Source organism: Podarcis pityusensis, assembly GCF_964106645.2.
Source record: "Podarcis pityusensis genome assembly, chromosome: 2".
NCBI lineage: Eukaryota > Metazoa > Chordata > Lepidosauria > Squamata > Lacertidae > Podarcis > Podarcis pityusensis.
In genome coordinates this window covers 65,710,520-65,734,832 of record NC_138029.1, presented here as the reverse complement: position 1 = coordinate 65,734,832, position 24,313 = coordinate 65,710,520, and the positions used below count along the sequence as shown (strand labels likewise).

Here is a 24,313-nt window from a genome sequence, read left to right as displayed (position 1 = left end):
TGGATTTATGTGCTTCATTAACAAGAGCTGCAGGTAGAGTATGCTCATGGCAGGTGAAAGTACTAAAATAGATTGCTCAGAGTAACAATTCTTTGGCTAAGCGTACTGATTTTGTGAATGGGATCATTAGTCTACTAGAGAAAGGCACAGTTTTCAGATGCCAGCTACTTATCCACCTCTCTATCCTGCTGTTGCTGTAAAGTACTTTTAACTTGAGTCGTAGGCAGTTTAGGTCTCTGTTGTTTCCTGCGCTGCTTCTACAGCCTTTAAAATTAACATTCCCCATCTTCCTCTCCATGTTAGGCTTCTCCATTCTTTGTGATCTATTTTATCTGGGATACTGGGATACTGAGAGAATGAACTAGTATTTGCAAAGGATTCTGAAGCCCTTTAACGGAAGAGGCTATCCGTTTTACACTTCTTCAGGGTCTTTTATCTGAGGATCAAAGCATGATGCGTCATCTATACCAGTGGAAAACAGAGGCTCCTTCTTCGGATATGAGAATAAGCAACAATTCTCCTAGGATACTAGGCAAATGTTAGAACTGCTTGTTGAGGTTTCTTAATCGGAACAATATTAAAGGGAATACACACAATCTTGTCCTTGTTGTAATTCACCCTGTCATTCTCCATTTAAACCTTAGCATAATTTTCACAGTATGTATTTTCTTTTGCATTATATTCCACTCTGATCTTACTGTTTACCATTTTTCTTTCTACACCCACAGGTATGTATGCTTGCCAAGTTAGGATAACTATGTGTTTGATGAAATAGACTGTAGCCCACAAAGTTTATGTCGTAATAAATTAGTTAGTCTTTAAGAGGCCACAATATTTTTTGTCTGACTTTTCATGTCCTTAATGAAGCTTTAGACATTTATTGTGTGATATGCGGCTATAACAATGTAACCTATTAAAAGTAAGGGGCATCTGGCAACCATATCAAACTCACTAATATAAAGTGTTTCCAATTAGTACACATAGCCTGATCTTTTGCTACAAGATCAGTAATGGAGAAAGAGTACCAGTGTGTCTGAGAGCTGAAACATATTGTTACTCGCCATCTCCAATCTCCGCCGAGCTGTGACAAGTTTCCAGGGGGTTCCAGACACTCGGAGTTTGAGTTTCCATTGGAAATTAGGCACAGCGGAGATTGCAGTGTCTTTATGAAATATGGTTTATTTACACATATTTACACCCTGCGTCTGGATGGAGAAAGTCCCCAGCTTTCGCATCATAAGAGAGTCCTTTGTTGCTCTCCCAAGAGCAACAAGTGTGGACCTACAAGCAGAGGAATCAGCCATGCTGCCTGCACTATGTAGTTATGTCTCCTTCCCCTCAGAACCCACACTGCATTCTGCTCCTTACTCCCTTTTCTTCCCAGAACCCCTTGCAAAAACAACGCCTTGTCTTTCGCTTACGTCACCAGCCCCAGGCAACCCCCATTTCACATACTCAAAAGATCTTTCCTCTGAGTCCCCCGCTACTCAGGCCTCTTGCAAAACAACACTCTCACCCCCCCCCATCGCTTATCAGGCAAACTGTAGTCCTGCACCAAAGCTAGTGACCTTTTGTGTTACTGTGTAAAACCAGGGCCCAGAGAGGCTTCACCCATCTTGCTGTCTCACAATGAATCTCTGGAGGGCCCAATCTATTTTCCTTTCGTTAGGCTAATCACTCAGCTACTATCACTGATTACCTGATGAGAAAGCTGAATTGTGTTGTTAGCATGAACTTAATCCAGGGGCTTCAGCACTTGGCACAGTTTTTGATTGAACCCAGATTCGCTTTTACTAAATCCAATAATTACAGGGGAGTCTAACCCTGCCTACAAACTCATGCCAATATGAACAAGAGAATTATTTATCCTGAACTGTGCATTTCAGACTGCATATGTGAATATGTCTCCATATTAAAAATTAAGCAAGCACTCTTGTCTCTTAACGTGTCACATTTGTATGTGCAGAGGACATCATTTGCCTTGTCCTTTCATTTTGTCTAATGGAGGGACCTTGCCATGTGCACATTTATCAGTACTAGAACATTTGTCCATTGAAAACTGGGTTCTCTCAAAGTGACGACATGGAAACCTAGGTCTTTTACACATTTGTATGCACAATCTTACATACACTTTTGCATGTCTGGCAGGAGAGAAAAGGCAATGTAAACTGCACAAACACACTCTGCAATCCCCAGTTTCGGAAAGTCTAAACCCAGCTAAGCAATTCTCCGTTTTTGTGACCAGGCGTACTGGTATCTATGTAAGTGTTTGTTGCACATTAAATCTATCTATCTATCTATCATCTATCATCTATCATCTGGTTCTGGTTCTGGTTCTTTATGCTCTGAAGCAAAATAACCTCAAACACTTATGAGACATTTGACTGGTTGAAGTTTGCAGCCCAAATAGAATGAACCAGGCAATAAAAGCAGCAACTGGGGGACCATTTATGGAAACTTCATTTGCACTAGCATCACATCTTGAGATCACAGCAGCAGCAGGGAAGATGAAATGAAAAGCGATTGCACGTCTGCTCATTTATCTTGACTTTTGGGTATGGTGGTGGTGATGGGGAAACAGGCAACATTATATTTATTTCAGACCTTAAAAAAAATCTTCCCCCAACCCAGTCTGCAATGTTGTTGCTTAGATCAATTATTCACAGCAAATTTCTAATTAAACAAGTTTCACAATTCTCCAAACTAAAAATTCAGTTCCCCTCCCCATTTTTCTTCCTTCCAATGGGCATTGATAACCAAGGCAATGAATTAGTTGGTGATGCTGTAATTCAATACTTCTCATTGCTGAACAGGTAATACACTATTAAGCCAATTATGCAGAGGTAATTCCGACTTTAAAAACACAATTATTTCAATATCAGAAGAACTGTCCTTGAAGCAACCCTTGGTGAACTCTTACAATCACACAAAGGAATGCTTTATTTGTTTAGCACATCATTTCTAGGTTGCCTATAGCAAACTTCTGAAGCTGGCTGTCAACAAGAAATGACCGCCCTCTGATCTTTGAAGGGTGGTATATAGATTTCATTAACGACAACAACAACAACAACAACAAATATATAATTCATTAACACAAAAGCTGCCATAAGGGCACAAGCCTAAGGATCTTACAAGATATTGCAGACCTCCCTCTCTGTGGACACAGAAGGAGGTCCACAGATAAAAAAGGAGGCATGCTACCCACGGGGCTCCATTTGGTGATGCAGCTGCAGGAACAGTTGCAACTGTCCCTTCACTGCTGATGCTCTGCTGATGGTCGGGTGGGAAATATTCTGTTTAAAGGATGAATGTAATTTATTTCCCACCCTCCGGCCAATGAGTTCAAGTGATATAGTTCTTCTGCTCCCTCACCACAACCCTGTAGGTTCTTCATGGCTGAGAAGATTCCCTTTCTGGGAATCATTTGTTCCCACTGGAGCTATCAAGGAATAGGGAATGAGAGTTACTGACACCAGCGGATGTAAACATACATTGTTTGCATCTTCTTGAGGCTTGATACAACTTAGTTTTGATTTCAGTTATAGCATTTTCAGCAACCCTAAAGACTTTCTAGCTACCTGTATGTTACGCACAAGAGTTTGAAGAAAAGGACTTGCTTGTTGCAGTGAATGACAAGAATGGGGAGCGCTTCTCCTCCCAGAAGTGGTAGGTACATCCTTCTGGACACTTTTAGGGAGAGGCCGTTGCAAATAAAAAGGGATGGGGAAAATAACCTTTATTTCATTGGTTAGTCTAAGAGGGAACCCATAAAGTCCACACAACAATGTCACACAGCTGATGAATCACTCAGATAGTCTTCAACTGTTTTGAATTCAGGATGTACATTTAAAGACAAACTGCAACATGGGACCCAAATCTAGCCACCATGTCCAGTATCCATCCCCTCCCCGTACCTATTTATCTTTCTCCCCCTCCTAGGTATAGAATAGGGTATAGTGACTGATGTTGCTTGGCACAGTGGTGGGAAATATTTTCTTCTGCACAACTACCTACCAACATATCACTCTGTCTTTAAAAAGAAACCAATAAAAGCAAAAGGAAATGGATCTGGTGCCACTGGTTTGATATACTGGTTTGATTAGGTTGGATTGTAAAGCCATTTGTGGGTTGGTCCCAACCCACCAAAGACAAAGGGATTACTTTGCCACTTGTGCTGATGAAGAGACTATTCACCAGGAATGGAGTTCAGGATGCCTGACATCTCTTTATCTTCTTTCAGGCACTCTACCTTGCAAAGTAGGAAGACATCAATGGAAGGAAATCACTCAGATGTGTTTTTGGCCACTAACCAGAATCTAACTTTGTACAGAGAGATCGATGGTCTGATGAGTCCACATTGACAAGGGAAGGATAGATATAAATGCAGAATGCCATCCACTGACCAGATAGATAGCACTTTTACTTGGACATATCTTGTAGACATCATTATTTGTAGCCCAGTAGCAGAGAAAAATAGTGTATTCAGAGTGATCGATTCCGAGCTTCAGTGGGATGTGTATTTCATTACAGTCATTCTGTCTGGCATCCAGTCCACCAAGAGCAAATGATATATTTACGGTGTACTTTGAAGAGTTTTATTCCTGGGTCAGCCAGCAGTTGCACACTTATATAGTGCTGTCCCTCTACTTTTCTGAGAACCTCTGACACCAATTACTTAGGGCATGATGGAGTCCTTCCTTTGAATCACCATCAATCATCAATTGCCCCTTTAGAGATATTGCAGGCTCTCCCAAGCTGCTCCTCCTCCTTATACAACTAAATTCCTCCTATTCTGTGTTTGACTGGGAATAAGAATCAACATGTCTCCACAAATGTTTCCAAACTTTTCAGTATTTAGGCACGGTGAGTAGGCAGGAAGGTGTGTGCTTGTGGGTTTTCTTTGGCGACATGAAAAATCAAATGCACTTTTTCTAAACATGGTGCAATTTAAACAGGCAGGGCATGAGGGACATAAGGTTGTGTAGGCTAATATTATTGAAAACAATATTTTATTTTAATGCTGTCCTGAGGGATAGCTCTGTTGGTAGAGCATGAGACTCTTAATCTCAGGGTTCTGGGTTCAAGTCCCATGTTGGGTTGGACCATATGATCCAACTTTGTGATTTTGTGACCTTGCATATTGAAAACATTTTTAATGCTTTGTTGGTTTTATTGTAAATGTGTTGATACTGTACTTAGCAGGTTATTCAGACTTTGCAGTGTGTGTGTGTGTATAAATGTGTGTGTGGGGGGGAGCACTGATTGGGCATATGGCATATCCAGGCATGGAAAACCTAAATGAATAAAAGATACACATATAATTATGTGTTGCTAAACAAAAAAAATCAAGAGCCTGCAGAGTAGCTGGGTATATTATTTTCTAGTTTTAGTTTTCAATAATATATTAGCAATCCTAGTGGGAAAGAAATTTTCTCTGAAAAATAATCAGAGCAGCATTCAACACTGTTCAAACTAACTCCCACACTCTTAGAAAGGCTTCTACTTCCTGTCTTCTCCCCCTGAATCTTCTCTGGGGCATGGGAAAGCAAGGTGTGATGAGCCAGAATCTGTGTGAAAAGCCAGAAATCAGGACAGAAGGACAAAAGGTCAAAGAGCAAGTAAAGACTGTACGACCCAAAAGACAGACTTGAAGAGTAAACCAGAACGATTCACAAACACACCAGAGCTCAGGAAGATTATGTTGGTCAAGCAAATCTCAACAGCAACAGGAAGCCCTTTATATTTCTGTCTGTCCAGAAGGATCCAACAGTTTGGGTGGAGTCAGCCCAGGGCAGGGTGTTGCCCTCCAAATGTTGCTGGACTACAGCTCCTATCTGCTTCAGCCAGCATGGCCAATGGTCAGTAGTAATGACCTAGGGCCTGAAGGTACTCCCTTGAAAATCTGCCCCCTGCAGTTTGATGCTTCAGCACATGGGGAACTGTTCCTGACAAGGAGCTCCATTTACGTGTCTGAGGAGGGGTTTCATTATTTTCTGATGCTTCTGATGCTTTTCTCCTCCCTCTGCACCCTGCCTATTCACGTGGTGTTGAAAATGCCCACAGACTCAGCCATGCTTCTCTGTTATTCTCAGTTTGAGTACTTTTCTGTCATTTTAAAAAAGCAGTACATTGAAAGCACACTGTATTTGACTTGATGTCAGCGTGAATAAAATAAATAGCTTTGACCTTGTGCTTAACAGAGGCCCTGGGCTTTTATCCAGGAACTCCTGCCATGAGATAAAGCAGGCTGTAGAGCTAGTAAGTGGCATCCAGAAAGATACCCTGGGTCTTGTATCTTCTGTTTGTAGTCTTTGTATTTTGGGCTCATAGTGGTAAATAAAAATATTACAGTAGGTTATCTTTTGGTAAAGCAAGATTTATTTATTTAAAAATGATGTCTGTAGCGATGCAAAATACATGAGTTGACACATCTTCAGTATCGGCCTAATGAGGCATGACTACTAGTATTTATTTACTGCATTTATATCCCACCTTTTTCTCTAAGGAGCTCAAAGTGGCATCCGCCTCCGCATTTAATCCCCACAACAACTCTGAGGTAGGTTAGGCTGAGAGGCAGTGACTGGCCCAAAGCCTGGAAAAAGCAGGATTAGAACCCTGGGAAAGAATAAGATACTGGATGCTCTGGGGATGGCAAGGAAGGCCTCACATTAGATGTGATGCTCTTTCACCACACATCAATTGGTGACCATGTTCACATGCTCATCTAGACGAGGAGCCTCTTTGAATGGTAGAGAAGCAGACATGCCCCATTCTACACAGTAAGATGCATGTGGTATGTGCATAGGATCATAAGACACTGTGTGTTCCCACCCACGTTTGGGCCTATGCGTGGGACATTTGCATTATGTTACATTACTTGTGTGTTGTGCATGCCTGATTCTCCACCATATGAGGGGAACCAGTTCAATGGCTCCCAGATGGATATATTAACTGCCTCCATTAAACTCTGCTGTGATTGAATTGTTGTAGTGCAATAGCAGAACCTATGGTGTTTGATGGCTAATTCACACATTGAAGTGGGGACAAATGTGGGCCAGTCTGGTGCAGTGGTTAGAGTGCCACACTAAGATCTGGGAGGCCAGGATCTGAATTGCACTGCATCACATCCTTCAAATGTATAGATAGTAGAGGCTGTCTTACATCAACTTACCATATCAAATACCCACAATGAATTAGTCTTTGATGCTAGGGTTCATGCAAAGTGAATGTGTTTGAATTTATACTGACCCTTGTCTTTGGACATGTACTCTAAAGACAACTATTTTAGGAACTGTTACAACTGGGCAATTCTATTTGGGATGTATATATTATTATGGCCTGGGGTTAAGTGAAATGGAGATGTGAGTTTAAAAAGTGCTAACGGGACCTACTGTGTTGATTTTAATTATTTTAGATTTTTGAATTAAAGCTGTTCACTGATTAAATTTTTAGTTGATTAATCATTAGGTTTCACTCAATCAATTAAATGTGCATATCAGCAAACCTCAACCTGACCATCAGACAATTAGTTAATAAATGTAATTAAAGTTGTATACCAGCAAAATCTCAATCTGGGTGCTGTTTGGAAGATGATGGAGGTGTGAGATAAATTTACATTTAATAAACAAAGCTACTCATTTGAACAGAAAGGCCATTTTTAACATTTTCATTTCAATTCACTAATATATTCACTAATTCAGTAATATACCTGCACCAAAATTACTTTAATAAAATAAACAAGGTTGCCCTTCAGTCCTAGTCTCACCAATTACAATTTGTTCCCTTTGATTCAAAATTGCCCTCAGGTTTAATCAAAGTGCTTAAATAAATGAGTGCACCGATTTGAAGAACATCATGCCCATTTGTCACAGCCCAGTGTTGAAGTGCAGTTCATGCAAGTGTCTTTAAATTGTTCCATCATGACTTCATAAAGTGTTAGCTATGACATGCTGATCGAAACTAAGTTCATTTTGCTGTATCAGTTGTAATAATCTAATCAACACATGTGACTAAGATAAGAGAGGGTGGTAAAAGCTTTTCTGTCTCTCTTTGCTGGTGCTCCATCCTAACAAGAACTTTACTCATTCTGGTATATCTAATATCTTGAGCACATTAATCAGGCAATGACCTTTTAAAACCCATTAGTATCAGAAATGTTACAGCTGCCCAATTGTCTCCAAGGTCTTTGTTTCTCTACTGCCTGGTCTCTCATGAGTAATTTGTCTAGCAGAAAACAAACAGCTCAGAACCAGGGCATATCAACAGAGGTTTGCTACTGGTTGTGAACCAATAATGAAATGTGTTGATGTAATTTCATCTTTTGGTTTCATCTTCTACTGTTCCATCTTTCCCTCATACTAGAAGTACAGTTAGCTTTCAGTCACACTGAGCAAATAGGTCTTGGGCTGATGTATTCCAGGAGTAGTCACCATAGTTCCAGATGGTGTTGGACTACAGCTCCTGTTGTCCTAACAATTGGCCATGCTAGCTGGGGCTGATGGAATGTGGAATCCAACAATATCTGGAGAGGACCTTCTTGGCTACCTCCCCTTTAAATAGTCCATGATGGGGGGGGGGGGACATCAACGAATGCTCATTTGATTTCATGAGGATCGAAAATATTTGAATACAGGTGTTCAGCTATACCATGGCATAAAGCATTCTACCAAATTTGGGGGCAGAACTCCGTAAAACTCTGCAGAGCCTGCATGTGTGTCTGTGCTCAGGGGAAAGAGGGTTCTTCCAAGCAACCCTCAAATAGAGGACTGTCCTCTGCAAAGCAGGAGACACAGCCACCCTACTGAACCCACTTTCCACAATTAGTTGTGCCCAGCCATAGCCCAAATTCCACATTTATTTCTGGAATTCCATGGCAAGCTGGAAGAAACTGAAACCAACCACTAATGATCTGCTTGGGATAATTGTATAATATGCTCAGACAGCATACAGATGCTAGCATATGGGATTGTGTGTGAGACAGGCACCAACTGTCTCGGATTCTTTTTCTCCTGATCTCTTTAAGTTTGCAGTCTTCACCTGGCCTGCCAAGTAGCAGCAGTAGATGAATAAATTGCCTACATATGTTTTATTTATGCAGAGTGTACTTGCTTTCAGAGAGACTTCTTTAACCAGTTCAACTACTTAATTTTTTACAAGACTTCCTCCACCCACAACACTCAAAAGTAGTGCTTGAAGAAGGGAAACACAATGAGAATCTGTCAGTGTCCCTCTAAATTCCCATCTTGGACAGCCTTATGAATAAAGCACGGAGAATGCATGTTTCTATTCCACATAAATAATATCATACTCTTTTCTCTTAGGCATTTTCAAGTATACCTAGAAATCAGAAAGTAGAATTTGCCCATTGTTGCCACACACACTATAAACAAATCAACAACAGCAAAAAGGAAAAATGAAGAAATGTTGCAGTGGGAAGCAAAATGGCATTGACCCAAAATAAATATTTTTATTAAAACTGCCATTTGCATCAGGATTTTTAAATGGTTTAGTCTCCAGATCAATGCACCCTGCATCAACTTCTGCACCAAAATGCCCGAGCCAGGGAAACTGAGGTAGTAGACCCACCACTTCGGTGGATCCTTGCTTCTGAAGTAGGGTTGCCATCTTTGATCAGACAAAATACAGGATAGGTCAGGCAAAATAAAGGACAGGTAGGGGTGGGGAGGGGTTCGCCACATTCAGCCTTCTGCCTCCCTCACCACTGCAGCCCTGCTCTCCCCCTTGACTCATGTAGATGGGCAGGGGCCAGGGATAGAGAGCTGGCTCCCATGGGTGACTTGAGTTACAGCGCTAGCCTCTTGCCCATGCTTGCAATGGAAGGGAATCAAGCATGGAGGGGGAGAAGTCAGGTTGGGGTGGAAGATGGGGCTAAGCAGTGGCTAGACTGGAGGGCGGTGGCTGATGAGGAGTACCAGTGAGAAAGAATGGAGGAGAGGGCAAAGGCTGGAGAGGAGGTTGCTCTTTCCCTCTCTTCTCTGTTGTCACTTGCGCCAGGCCAAGCTCCTCGTCAGCCACACCAACAGTGACACAACTGCCATTTTGGGCTGGTCAAGCTCATATACAGGAAAAAAATGTGTCCTGTTTGAAGTCCAAATGAGACAGAGGGCAATTTTTTTCCTAAACCAGGGTGATCCTGTTTTTCTAGGGGGAGGTGGCAACCTTATTCTTAAGCCTCAGTTCCCCTTTCCATTTCCTGGCTGCCATTTCCCCTCTCTGTTTCTGTCACCCGCCCACCACCAACTCCTCTGAATGGGCTGAGCTCGAAACCTCTAGGTGGTTGGGAAATGTAGCAGCTGGAATTCCAAAGCTCTTTCTATTTTAAGCCCCCTCTCTCACAACAGGATTATCATATGAGGAAGAAAGGAAACGCAATAAATGCTCTAAGCTATGGGTTGCCACCAACTGCCTAAAGACGGCTGACAGGGCTTCATCAAAGGCCTGGCTATTGGAACTAGGCAGAAAGGAAACACCCTGCAAGGATGTGTTTCTAGTTTGCTTAGTGGAGCAAGTGGGAGGTGCAACCAATGCAAGAATCTCATTCTTCATTTTAAGGAAGCAAGTACCCTGCTTCAACTTAATCACACATCTCTTGGCTTCTGACTTTATACTGGAGAAGAAGAGAAGAAGAGTTTGGATTTGATATCCCGCTTTATCACTCCCCTTCAGGAGTCTCAAAGCGGCTAACAATCTCCTTTCCCTTCCTCCCCCACAACAAACACTCTGTGAGGTGAGTGAGGCTGAGAGACTTCAAAGAAGTGTGACTAGCCCAAGGTCACCCAGCAGCTGCATGTGGAGGAGCGGAGACGCGAACCCAGTTCACCAGATTACGAGTCCACTGCTCTTAACCACTACACCACAAGTGAAAGTCATGAAAGAAATGTCCCATTCCACATGATTCCGGACACACACACACACACACACCCCGCGCTATCTCAAAGACTGCATATTCAGAGAAAATTACTAACCTTGGAGATATGTCACATCCTTGTTGCATAAAAGCTCCCAGGGAAAACCAGAGACTGTTAAATATTCCAAATTCATTTGTTTGGTCATTGGCTGGTTGGTCCCGGCCTTCCTCAACCTCCTCGTTATGCCATTCATAAGGACTGAAGCGACTGACCAGAAAGAGGACAACGCTTACTCCAATGTAGGCAAAAACTATACACATCCAAATCTCATAAGCTAAGGGATCCAGAAAGGAAAAGACTCCAGGCTTGGACTTTTGTGGTTTTTTAATCATGATAGATATGCCCAGGCTCATAAATGGCTTGGAAAAGTCTATAACTTCCTCTCGCACTAGAGTGATGGTCAGTGGTGCGACAGCCACATCAGCTTTCTGAAAATTAAAAAGAGATTAAACTGAGACCAATGTTTTGAAGATCTGCAATGCACCAATGTTTCAAGATTTTGTTACCAAATTGTTGTTGTTGTTTTGTTTTGCATTAAATAATATTTTCACTTTCCGTTTATATGTATCAGGGTTATATTGGTTTTCTTCTGTGAAAATTGATTTTCAGACACAATGAATTTTTCTTTAAAGCCAGTTTGGAAAAAGCTTAAAAGTGCGGGTTATATTTTGTACAGAAACCTCAGTTTGCCTTCTTTCTTTATCAGATTCTTTTGATGGGTTGACATTTATCTCTGTGCCAGGCTAACCAGCATGGATCTCTCCAGAAGTTACTGGGCTTCAATCGGCCAAAATACAGCATGATTAGGGATGATGTGAGTTGTAGTCATTTGCAAAGCCTCATCTTGGCCCACCCTGTCTTACTGTAATGTTTTAAATAAAAATAATCCCAGTGTGGATTGGTACTATTTTCTTTCCTATTATTAATCATTATTGATAACTAATGTGGGGCTTCCCTTGTGCTTGAGCAAGAAGCTGCTGAATGCTGCAGCAGGGTTGATGAAAGGAGTGAGGCCCTATCAGATTATAACACCTCTTCTCTGAGACCTGCATTGGTCGCCCATTTGCTACTGGGCCAAGTTCAAGGTGCTGCTGTTAGTTAACAGTGTGGTTGCAGGATTGCCTTACCCATGTATGCTCACTTGACTACTTCAATCTGCAGAACTAGCAATGCTACAGGTGCCATATAATACTCATTCCATACTTGTAAGAAATCTTTTGGTATAGCAGTACCCGCACTTTGGAACTCCCTGCCTATCAACATCAGGCAGGTGCCTTTGCTGAACCCTTTTTGGAACCTGATTAAAACATTTTTGTTCAGGAAAGGCCATTCAGACATGCAAAAGTTACAGGTATTTTATTTCTTTTTAGCAACTATTCATTCTGAATATTTTAAAATACTTCTTGTTAAGTTTTTTGTTCAATAATTTTAATATTTCATATTTTGTATGAAACTGCTTAGTGGTTTCCTTACAACTGAATGTTAAATAAGTGTTGTAGAATGGAAATAGTAGTATTTTTCCTTCCTAACAAACCTTTCAACTGATGGGTAGGATTCCATAACTGATGCTGCAATCTATTACCTGTGACATCTCCATTCCTTAATTCCTTACTTAATGTTGCCATTCAGAAATGACATGATAGTAACAAGCCTTAACTACAAAAGCGAAAGAGGAGACTTTCCTGCTGGCACTGTGCCTGACCATTTATTTTCATCAGGATATACTTCGCTATTAACAAATAGTTGACACAAATAATTTCGGTTGACTGAAAATAGTTCAACTTAGGTGGCTATTTGCCAACTGCACAGGATCATTAATGATACACCACATTGACTCGCACTGATTTTAATATTTGTCTTGCTGTGATTGGTGAATAATGATCAGCCGTGCAGGAACTGAACACAAATGGATAGTGACTTGATGCAAAATCATCTGAAATTTCCAGTGTTCATCTAATGATACACTTGGGGATGTCCTTGTTTCATTAGCTGTTACAGTTTTTAAGCCACAGGATGAGAGTGAGAGAAACTTACTCCATATACTAGCTCCCCGACCATGCCGTTCCACATTTTAGTTTCAGGATCTCGTGCTCCGTACTTCCGATCAGCGACAACCTGCAAGCTGTAGTTGTAGCCAACATGTTTTGCGATCTCAGCAGCTAACTCTACGCAATAACCTTCATACCTCAAATTTCCTTGCAATGGCTCATTGGTCTTCTTTTCCATCACATAGGGGGCTTCCTGGGAGAAACAGAACAGTTTACAGAGCCACGTTTAACCTTCTGGATGCATATCATGCTAACGTCATGTGGGAAAGAGGCTGGCTATAATACTTTACAGGTGACTTATGAAAGAAAAGAGTTTGTAGTGTTCCCACCGTAAACTCCAAAAAAGAAAAGCAAGGAAAACATTCAAGTCCCTCAAATTCTATAATTCTATTCAAATAACCAATGAGTTCAAGGATAGCTTGATATCCTTCACAGAACTATAGATTCACACAGCCTCCTCCACAGGCATCCAGGATCTCCTGCCCTTATCTATGATGCACTGCTTCCTGGCAGAAAGTCAGGAAAAGAATCAGGACATCCTGTGGCTAGGTAATGAAAGGATCAGTTTCCTATCTATCTTTGGGAGGACTCTGATGTGGGTGTAGCTCATCTTTAGTTTTGAGTTTCGTTTATCTATTGTTTCAAGTACCTATTTCGTGTACCTATTGTTTCATTCAAGTGAAAGGAGTCCCACAGTAATTTATAAAAAAGTGAAATGCAAAAATGTGTAATTAGATATTGAGAAAAACAATAAAGACATATTAAAGTGTCCACCTAAAATTACTTGAAACACACAATATCCAGACACACCCAATGCAAGAAGATCCAGCAGAAACAGCTCCTAAAAGCCAGACCACTTGTATCATCCACATGCCTGGGGAAATAAAAATGTTGGCACCAGGCGAGCTTCCTTGGAGGGCAGCATTTCATAATCAAGGAACTACCACAGAAAAGGCCCCTTTGTTGGTTAATACCCTTTGGACATCTCTTGGAGGGGTCACAGATGCTGATTTCAGGTCTGGGTAGGTTTTTATGGAGAAAGGCAGTCCTTTAACTATTGTGGTTCTGAAGCATACAGGGCTTTACTGGTCAAAACCAGTACTTTATAGATCAAAGCCATGTCCATGGCTTCTTCCTTTCAGATGCTTGGCAGCTGCTACTCCCAAAACATGAGGATGGTGCTTTAGCTGCCTGACCGTTCAGCATTCCTTGCAGCGCTCCCAATACATAGAACAAATATCCCAGCTAATGAAGCAATGCCCTTTAAAGTTTTGAGACACATCATAGCAGAAGTCACCAATAATGACAGAGGAAATAGCAGTTTAGCCATGCCAACTGTAAAATCAGTCCTAACCATGATGCATATTGGAAAGAGAATGCAAATTATGAATCTAGTTGGCTGACTCAAGATGAATCGCTGTACATCCGAGACATGGGCAAATGCAACACGCGGATCACAGGATCCTAGACAGCATTGGGCAGCAATTTCCATAATCATGGCAAACGAGGACAGAACATTCTACACCGTTTGCATTTCTCTACAAATTACAGTATCCTCATGCCGATATGGGAATCTGTTCAAGAGCTTAAAAATTCGTTACAAGATTTGGATAGATTCCAGTTCTTCCCACTGATTTTGCAATGCTAGAGCACAATGGTAGTTCATATTAGATAGGTTGTGTCCAATTAAGTCCGACTCAGAGTAGACTCACTGAAATTAAGGAACCTAAGTTAATCATGGTTGGTTTTTTCTGGGAGGGTACACATTATTTTATTCAGCAAGCTGCTTTGAGAGGGTGCCATCCTTAAAGATAGCCTAAGAATGTTGCAAGCAAGCAAGCAAGCAAGCAAGCAAGCAAGCAAGCAAGCAAATAAATGAATAAATAACTAACTATTCCCATGGGAATAGTTTGCTGTAATAAATAATGGTGCACCTTGATCTATACTTTTTTTTGCAGTAATTAACTTTCCCCCTCCCCACCTCAAAAGCTTGGAAATGTTTACAGCCATATTTACTCATAGATTTCATCTTTTGACCTGGTTATCAAGTGATTCAATGACTAAGATTACCTTTCCATGTTATTCACCTACCTTCTCAAAGACGCCTTCATTGATCATTGCTCTCATTCTTCTCTCTTTATCCCCCCCACCCTTTCCACTCCCATTGTAGACATAAGGATGCTGAAATACTTACTAGAATAGTTGTAACAATGTAGACCCTATCCTGTAGAGTTGTGGTTTCGTTTGCTCCTTGTTGATCTACGGCTGTTGGGACAAGTTTTTCATCTTCATTCCAATAGCCAATCTAATGATGACAAAGAAATCATAGCATATCTGTGACATAAAGATAGTTTCCAAAATGACTGGAATGTAATACTAGTGAGAATACCCACTCTAAAGCATGGTGAGAAATAAATCACTCTCTTAAGTTTTCTGTTGACCCTGACACTTTAAAGGCATGGCAGCAAAATCATGACATATTTTACAAAGAGCACATATAATGGTGTTATTATGTTGATGGAAACATATATGGGCCTTTTCAATTTATTCCTGGTTCTGAGGGGTCCCTGCCTTTCCTGCTTCAGCACAGGCATGTGGTGGTGAAATAATTAATGTAAGATTAGATTCCTCTGGTGTAATTCACTCTCCTAACCATGTTGTGCGTAAAAATTGAATTGATGCATACTTTCCCAACAGAGGAAAAAAATGCCTTGCAAACTTCTACACAAAATCTTCACCTCTCAGACTATGGTATGGATTAGAACAAAGCTATCTACCACAGTTCTCTGAATTTTGCATCAGAATTCTCAGCACTTTAAATGTAATAAAATCCTTTTGAGGGAAAATTAGAAGCAGCTTTCCCAGTGAGGCAAAGTAGCAATGTTAGGTTCTTGGTACCTGTGTCACTGAAGCCCCATCATTCAGCCCGGACATTGAGGTCTAACTCTGAGGGTCTTCTGGCGGTTCCCTTACTGTGAGAAGTGAGGTTACAGGGAACTGGGCAGAGGGCCTTCTTGATGGTGGCACCTGCCCTGTGGAATGCCCTCCCATCAGATTTCAAAGAAATAAACAACTATCTGACTTTTAGAAGACATCTGAAGGCAGCCCTGTTTAGGGAAGTTTTTAATATTTGATGTTTTATTGTGTTTTTAATGTTCTGTTGGAAGCCGCCCAGAGTGGCTGGGGAAACCCAGCCAGATGGGTGGGGTATAAATAATAAATTATGATTATGATTACTGGAAGGAAGAGGGGTGAGGCAGCAGGGAGGTCAAGGCTGTGTAGCTGCCCTGAGAAGAGCACCAGATTGGCTCTGCCCATGTGCCCACAGAGTCCCAGCCTTTCTGCGATCTTGCCCCTCTCCCTCCTAGTAAGCAGCAGCAACACCACTGCCAGAAAGCTAGAATCATGGCCTGCTGCTTCTGGAGAAAATTCAGATTACAATATTTATGAAAATAAGCATTTAAGTTATGTAGTCTGATAGGATAAAAAATGAATCACAGTTTGATTAATGTGGAAACGAAACAGAATGGAATTGTGGCTAAAAACATGGAGAAGTGACACAGCTCATAAGCAGACAGATTCATCCAGACAAAATTTACTCGTATATATTTCTCGCAACAGAAGCTAACTTTCGAGAAGAAATGTTCTTAAAAACAAGTTGCAGTTCGAAGATTACTCTCTTCTGTTTTCAAAGACAAAGTAGCCCGTTACCTTTCTGATCCCATCATGTTTCATTTCAATCACATGAAGGGTGTAATTGGTCCGATGTCCTTTCTCATTAAACTGGACGTTACCAGTCAGTCCTTCAAAGCGCACCTTAAAAAAAATACAGGAATCTGTTAAAAGATAAAGTTTGTTATGGACTTTAGGTATTTTTCCTCCAGCCAAATCTTTAACATCAGATCAAACCCGCATATGAGTGTATCAAGATCTTTGTATACCAAATCTGGATATGGCAATATCTAAACTGACAAGGTTGCTTCTCAGTCCTAACTGCATTGCAAAGAGTGGATATGGAGAAACGTTCCTATACATTTCCACCTGGTGTCTTAGTAGAATTCTCCTTAATACCTGGCAAGGTGATCCAGATAACAAAATTATCATGATTTGATTGGTTCTGCAAGCTCGGCTAGTTATGTACAATGGGTTAGAATTCCATCAGTTAAAGATACAGTAGGGCTGTGTACACACTAACTCATTCCTAGCACAAAAATGTAGTCATTCTCAATCCAGAATAATTTATGCTCATATTCAACATGCTGTCTTCAATGTCAATTGATTATACATCTTGTCGTCTAGAAGAATAGGTGTGGTTATTTACATGCATTTGACCCCACCACCTGCTTGATTAGGTTATCTACACCTTTTCCTCCCTGCTTCTGCCCCAGGTGAACGAAGAAAGAAGTGATGATTGAGGTCTTGGTAAACACCCACCCATAATATTGGGCAGGTGTGGATACATCCCCCACTGCCAGGACTACCTACATCTGTTTTCCAATGGACACATTTCAGGATAATACAGAATCAACCTGCAATGCACTTTTATTTTCAGAACAAAACCAGTTTTTTAGGAAGCACTTTTCAAGAGCAAAAGCTATGCTATAGGTTTAGATCGCACACGGACCACACAGAAACAAGCAAATACTCAGTCTCTATTGATTCCATGCATCACGGATATGCAGAATTATATAGTGATGCACAATGATGTTAACACAGATAATAAATCACTGTGTAGTAGAAGAAAAGGGAAAGCTACCCTGCTTCAGCAGAGTCTCTCTTATCCAGTAAAACAATGGAAAACCTAGCAAGTCAAGGAAGCAGCGGAGCAAGCCGATTGGGCACCTGGGGCGGTGTGCGTGGGTGCCTGTGCCCAGGGGCAGGGCCAGCCACCCGCGGCGAGCCAGGGCAGGATGCTCCGCAGGGCCTCCAAGGAGTCTGCCTGCCTCCTCCCACTCAGCCATCCTACAGCTGAGGGGGAGGCGGCGGGTGGACCATTTGGGGCAACGTGGAGCCTGTGAGCGCCCAAGCCACTGCGTCACTCCCAGGAGAGACATGTGGCTTAGGTGCGCTGCAGGCCCTGTGGTGAGTGCCACCCAGCATTTTGTCATCCCCCTCAGTGGTGACTACCAGGACGGCCCGCCCCCACTGAACCCCCTTCCTTCGCCCCTGAGTTAAGGGAGAAGGGGACTTACTTAGCCTTATCTCTGATATGTTTCATTTACAGAGAACATTGAAACATGTCATCCACACTCAGCAGTGTGAAATTGTATAATCCAGGAATTATTCCACTACATGCTATTCCTGCACATTTGACACAGCCAGTGCCTACTGATGTATAAAAATGGAGATCATAGCTACCTATGCTCATTAAAGATTTCTGGAGGACTGGAAATAAAGTTTGGTGAGCTTATGAACAAGACTTCCATGGAAATGCATTTCTCTCCAAATGTCTTTGGTGGTCTTTTCTTTTTCAAGTTTTATTTTCCTAAATTGGCAGGTCAAAGTTTACCACTCAACTTTGGATCTTCAATCTGACTGTAAATTTTCAGTGTTCATGGCTGTTAATGATTCAACAGGATGCGTCCAGTTTGCATTCCATAAAATACTGATTGTATCATGCCAATGTTAAGGAAGTAAAGGGACAACTGGATGTTTTTTTGCATATTTGAAAGACTTCTCATTAAAAAATAACAGATTCTGCACCACAGTTGGCTTTCTGACCTGTTGCAGAGCTCTCTGGATGTCAATCCCTTGTCCCCAAGGGACAGCTGGATTTGCTAGGCAGTCCCCCGCATTCCCACGGCGAGAGATGTCAATCCGCTGTTTCCTGAGACTCTGAAAAGCTTCTGCCATTACTCGAACTCCATCATACGTAAGAGCAGATGTGTACTAGAAAACAGAAAAAAAGATATGTCCTCCCTATTAGGGCTGGAAACTTGGAAATTCATGCTCCTTTTTCCAAAAGAGGAACCTACAAATTAAAGCTAATTTAACAGAATTTAATTTCAAGCTGCAGTTTGAATGGGCTTTCACTAGTATCAGTTCAAGTGCTTTGTAATTAAAAGAACAATTGCATGAGACTTTGTCGTTTGAGCTAAAGACTAGGCCTCTATGCTTGGCTTTGACTGATGTCCAGTACAATCCTGCAAATGTCTGCTCAGATGTAAGGCCAACTGAGGTCAGTAGGACTTACCCAAGTAAACGTTGGGCAGTGATTTCAACCTTGATTTCTGAAGGGATCAGCTGCCAATCCAGCTGTGTCGATACTTGCCCCACACCTGATGACATGTGTAGGGCAAGGTGGTATGATTTGGGAGAAACAGCCTCGTCGGCCAAATTGGGACCTGTGTTGATCCAAATTTGGCCAGAGGATTGGAGGTTTCAGACTTGCTGGTTTCATATCCTGTGATTTGTAGACCCAACTTAATTCCAGTTTTGGAAGCCCACCCCCTGCTGGTATTCATTTCAATTTTAGATTTTAATGTCTTGGACTTCATGGTTAGGAGGAACTTATGTTGTACATGAAGAAATGATGTACCAGAAGGAAAGGCACAGAGCTGAGCTGGAGATCTGATAGAATGCTATGCTTGAAAATGGTTATTGCTGTTTTTAAAAAAGGTTTACATTTTGAACACTTTAATTCAAAACTAAACAATTATGGACATAGCCATGGAGCATGATCCCAAACAGTAGTATTTCACTATGCACATTTTTTTAAAAAAATTATACCCTGTCTTTCCTCCCAGGCCAAGCAAATTACTTTAAGCTTGCAATTCTGCTTACCAGTACTTGGAAATGCAACCTAGTGGAATCATTTTTCCAAGTAAACGTGTTTAGAATTGGGTTGTCAGTCTGACATATTCTCTCTCCTAGCAGCAAAACAGAAGCCCAGAGATGCGGGAGTTCAGCTAATATTGTTTTAGAAAAGGAAGTATGCTTGATTCACAAAGCCAAATATATGTCCAAAAGATTCCTCGTGTGCCAGGGTGTATATATACAGTATAGGTATACAGATATATAGCTATATACTGTATATATTTCAAAAGGCAGTACTTCTAGAAATTGTCAGGCTTCAGGGAATCTGATCCCTCTCCCTCACGGCAGGCTGCCAGTAATAGAGATACAAGAAGCTCTTACCAAAGTTTTTTATTCACAGAGATAGGCTTAGAAATGTCGCCTCTCGAGTAATGGTGTTGCTCTGAGTAATCTCCTCCCCCCCTTTCCCTCTCAGTCATCAGCAGTGCCACCCCCTTTACGGTGGCTGTTTGAGGCCAATTGCCTCTTCGCTTTCCGCTCTACCACTTTCACAGATCGCCAGGTTCTGGGAGAAGGGGGGTTGGGGGTTGGAATGCTTTCTAGTGATAACGTGTCAGCCAGCTGCTCTGGCTCTGGTTCTCCTCCCCTCTCTTCCCCCATTATCTCCCAGCTTTGCCTCTCTTCTGTCTCAGTGCCATGACTTTCTGCAAACCACTGTTGTAAAGCTATACTGTCCTGGGAGATGCGGGGGGGGGGGGGGCGGTCTCCACCATTCCTCATCAGTCCAGTCCCTGACAGAAATTGACAGAACTATTTCACTCTGCCATATAGTACTTTGTTCTTACAGAAACAAAAACCAATTGAAGCTGTTTCGCCCCCTCTTCCAGTCTGAAGCAGCTCTTCTAAGAGTTTCTGTTAGTGGTCCCCCATGACTTAGATACATGGCTCATGCCGCCCAGAAGCCATGCATTCAGTATCATGGGCCTGATTCTGTGTAACTCCCTCCTGGCTGAGATTACTCAGGCCCCTCCCAGCTGAATTCCAGGCACTTGTTACATACCTTTATATTTCAGCAGGCATTTTCATCTTTCTATTTTTGTGATTAATTTTAATTGATTCTATCCACTGTATTATTATTTTTTTGTAATATTACTGTACACCACTTAGAAACTTCAATGTTGAGCAGTATATACATGATTTAAATCAATGAAGGGTTGTTCAATTCTTCTTCTTTTTATATCACACGGGGGTCCTCTCTTGATTAAGCAAGCAAAATGTCGTCTGACCAACAAGTTTGTTGTGATTTGGTGCGAACATTAAAACTTTGAGTTTCTGATTTCAAATGGAAAGCATGTTAATGATAAGAGGGCAGCACTAAGGCTACCTCAGAGAAACGGTTTTCAGTACCACTTGCCTTTGGCCTCTTCCAGTCAACACGAGGTTGTTCCCTGGCATCATTGCTCTTCCACTGTTGCATGATCCTGGCTGGGATGGTGTCGGTATAATTCACCAGCTGGAATCCAGTCACATTTGCACCACTTTCCTTGAATTTCCCTAAGTCGATATCCATGAAGCCCTAAAGAAGAAGGGGGAGAGAAGCAAAACAAAGAGGTGACCCAAAGTTCTGAGGACTGTATGATGTGCATATCATTGTATCAATGTTCTACATCTTTGTAATGCTGCAGTGCTACAAAACTGGTTGCACTTATTTCATGAAAGTGTGGCTTCCTGTGTGGAGCCATCTTTCCCCCATTTCCTCAGCCTTGAGTAGTGCTCTGAACTGAATATATAGTCACTGGAAACAAAATCTGGTAGCCTTAGCTATGACAGGATCCCCCACATTATACAAGCATTTCCCACCAGAGATAGGAGGATCATCCGTTTTGGTTCTCAATGCTTCTCATTTTCCCATTCTTAAATGAAGTTCTCCACATTTCTGCAGCAAGCTGCATTTTTAATATATAAATAAATAAATAAATAATCCTCATGAAAATCAATCAGCACTATAGTGCAAATTTCTCCTAATAAAATATTTTTTGTGCGAGATTTTGGCTAATGTACACTTTCTTCAAGCAATTTCCCCTAATGGAATGCATACTTGAATGTTATTTTCACTACTGTACAGTGGTACCTTGGTTTGCATACGTTTTGGATTACAAGCACGTCAAACCCGGAAGTGCGTGTCCCGGTTTGCAACCTTTTTTTTGGATTACAGCCCATTTTTTTGGGATTACGAACAAATTTTTTGGGGAGGCCCTACTGGCGAAAGCGCACCTTGGGTTACAACCTCTTTTGGTTTACAAATGGACCTCTGGAACAGATTATGGTTGTAAACCAAGGTACCACTGTATTAATTTCTATGTGCACTTTCCCTGAATAGATGCATATTTGTAAACATTGTTTGGTTGGAAAACCGCATCACAGAATTCAGATAAGTGAAAATTCCTAAGGATGCCCATGTTCTGACTGTCAAATTGTTTTGGCAAGGGAACATCTGATAATATGAACTGAAACAAATTTCTCCTCCATCCCTAGTTGCCACCACTGATAAAGCTCAAGCCTGGGTTTTAATAATTAGCTCCAAAAAGTGATTTGGGCAGGAAGAAGGGAAAGCTATGGAGAGTCTCTGCTGCTTCCTCCCCTGCCACTTTCCAGCAAATTTCCTAGGCATCAGAACATAAAATCAAACAAAATGACCAGACTAGTTCAGTATCCTTTTTTCCATAGTGGCCACTCATCTGATCCTGGAGGTAGTGAGTGGCCACACTGACAGGAAGGCATTAATAGTCTTATGCTCCATCAATTTGTCTAATCCCAATTCCATAGTTTAACTGTTAAGTATCTCTTTCGTCTGCTCTGAATCTTCCATCTATCAGCTTCATTGGATGATTCTGGTTTCCAGCGATATGAGAGAGGAAGAAAACATATATCTATTCACACCATGCATAACTTTACACATCTGAAACATGTTCCCTTTCCGCAACAGTCCAAATTTTGCAAGTTTTCCTTGTAGCTACAGACTCCCATCTTTTTTATTGCCCCCTTTGGCATATTTCCTGCTCTAGGCTCTACTTTGAGGTGCATACCACATCCCTCTTTTCTTGCGTGAGAGCACTGCACTCCAAAACACATGTTTTTGGGTGCCGGGATCTCACCTCCCAAAAGAATTTTTTTTGGGGAGGCTGCAAACTTGCACGGCACCCCCAAACACACGTTTGGGGGTGCCATGAGAGCACAGCCCTGAAAAAAGCACGTCTTTCAGGGCCGTGATCTCGCATGTCATGTGACTCACATGGGAGCATGGCCCTGGAAGACTTGCAGCCCAGTTTTTCACTGCAACATGTTGGAAGGTTTGCATGTACTCAGTAAAATATTTAATAAAAACACGGAACATTTAGCTGGTAAAATGTTAAAAGTCCCTTTGATCCCTTAAGTAATGCAACATAGAGTTTTTGGGTATCCTGAGTGGCCTGATTTTTATTTTATTTTTGTTTAAATCCCATCTTAGCTTTCACCTTCAGAAAGGTTGAATCTACTATTTTTCAATCCCACATCACCAAGAGGGGAGGCCAAAATGGGATGATGACTTGAATTTCAATGCAAAAAGGAAAATAGGCCCATTAGCTGGAGTACATTTTCATTAGGGCTGCTTGACTAATGGGAAAATGTATTCCTAGAGAATGATTCAATGGGGAAAGTGTCAAAATTTGCAAGGAGCATTAGTCACAAGGAGATGCTCACCCAACTCTAAATCTCATGCACTCAATCAAATGTCAATAGAGGATAAGGCACTCTCAGATTAAGGTCCATGAAAGAAATAAAAGTTATAGAACAATTGACCTTTCAGTTGACCAGATTTAGCTGTCAAGGAACAGAGTAGACTGTAGAGTAGAAAGTACATGTTACCCACCCTCTCCACCTTCTCCATCACACTGATGTTCATTTATTTAGGAATTTTTACCCTGCCTTTCAGTGTTGTCACATCCGGGGAAGGTTACAAATAAAAATAATAAAACAAACAAATAATAACAAATACTGCAATGACAAATTAACAGCAGCAGAGTAGTAAAAACACAGAATTCACACCCGCTCAACCTACATTTAAAGGCACCTAGGAAAATAAAGCATTTGATGGGTGCTGAAAAGACATGAGTAGGTGCCAGGTGATCCTCCCTGTGGAGAGCATTCCAGAGATGGTGTGCCACTATTTAGAAATTCAGGTTTACTCCATATGTGGATTATCCAACTATCCGCTCATTGCTTTCATGTATTTTCCAGCTGTGCTTGTAACAATTTCCACGCAGTCCGAAACTATATATGTATTTCCTTTGATCCCTCAGATTTGCATAAAATCAGACTACTGCAAATGCAAACCGCATTAAACCACATAAAAATTCCCACACCAGACACTGTGCAGCAGGTTAATTTGAAACATTTATACTGAGAATTTCCAATTTTTTGCAGCTGTGCTCCTGATTTCCAGAACTCTTGATGGAGAAACATCCCCACCCCTGATTCCTCAGGTTTTGCACAAAACCAGAAAGCTGCAGAAGTAAAGCTCATTAAATAATTTTTTTAACG

The 24,313-nt window shown here is 41.5% G+C and overlaps 1 protein-coding gene across 7 annotated transcripts in view; it reads right to left on the bottom strand.

The window, feature by feature from the left end:
* Positions 1-24,313, bottom strand: part of GRIA1 (glutamate ionotropic receptor AMPA type subunit 1) — a 198,688-nt gene that overhangs the window by 37,500 nt on the left and 136,875 nt on the right. For all 7 annotated transcript variants that reach the window (XR_013981003.1, XM_080988011.1, XM_080988010.1 and 4 more), the window contains exons 6-11: positions 21,147-21,308; positions 18,698-18,865; positions 16,688-16,792; positions 15,171-15,281; positions 12,963-13,169; positions 10,986-11,356 (exon numbers count right to left, since the gene is read on the bottom strand). Coding sequence is in view for 6 of the 7 variants with exons in the window: in XM_080988011.1 (XP_080844137.1) it covers positions 10,986-11,356; positions 12,963-13,169; positions 15,171-15,281; positions 16,688-16,792; positions 18,698-18,865; positions 21,147-21,308 (1,124 nt within the window). In the remaining variant the exon portion in view is untranslated. The remainder of the gene's footprint in view (positions 1-10,985; positions 11,357-12,962; positions 13,170-15,170; positions 15,282-16,687; positions 16,793-18,697; positions 18,866-21,146; positions 21,309-24,313) is intronic.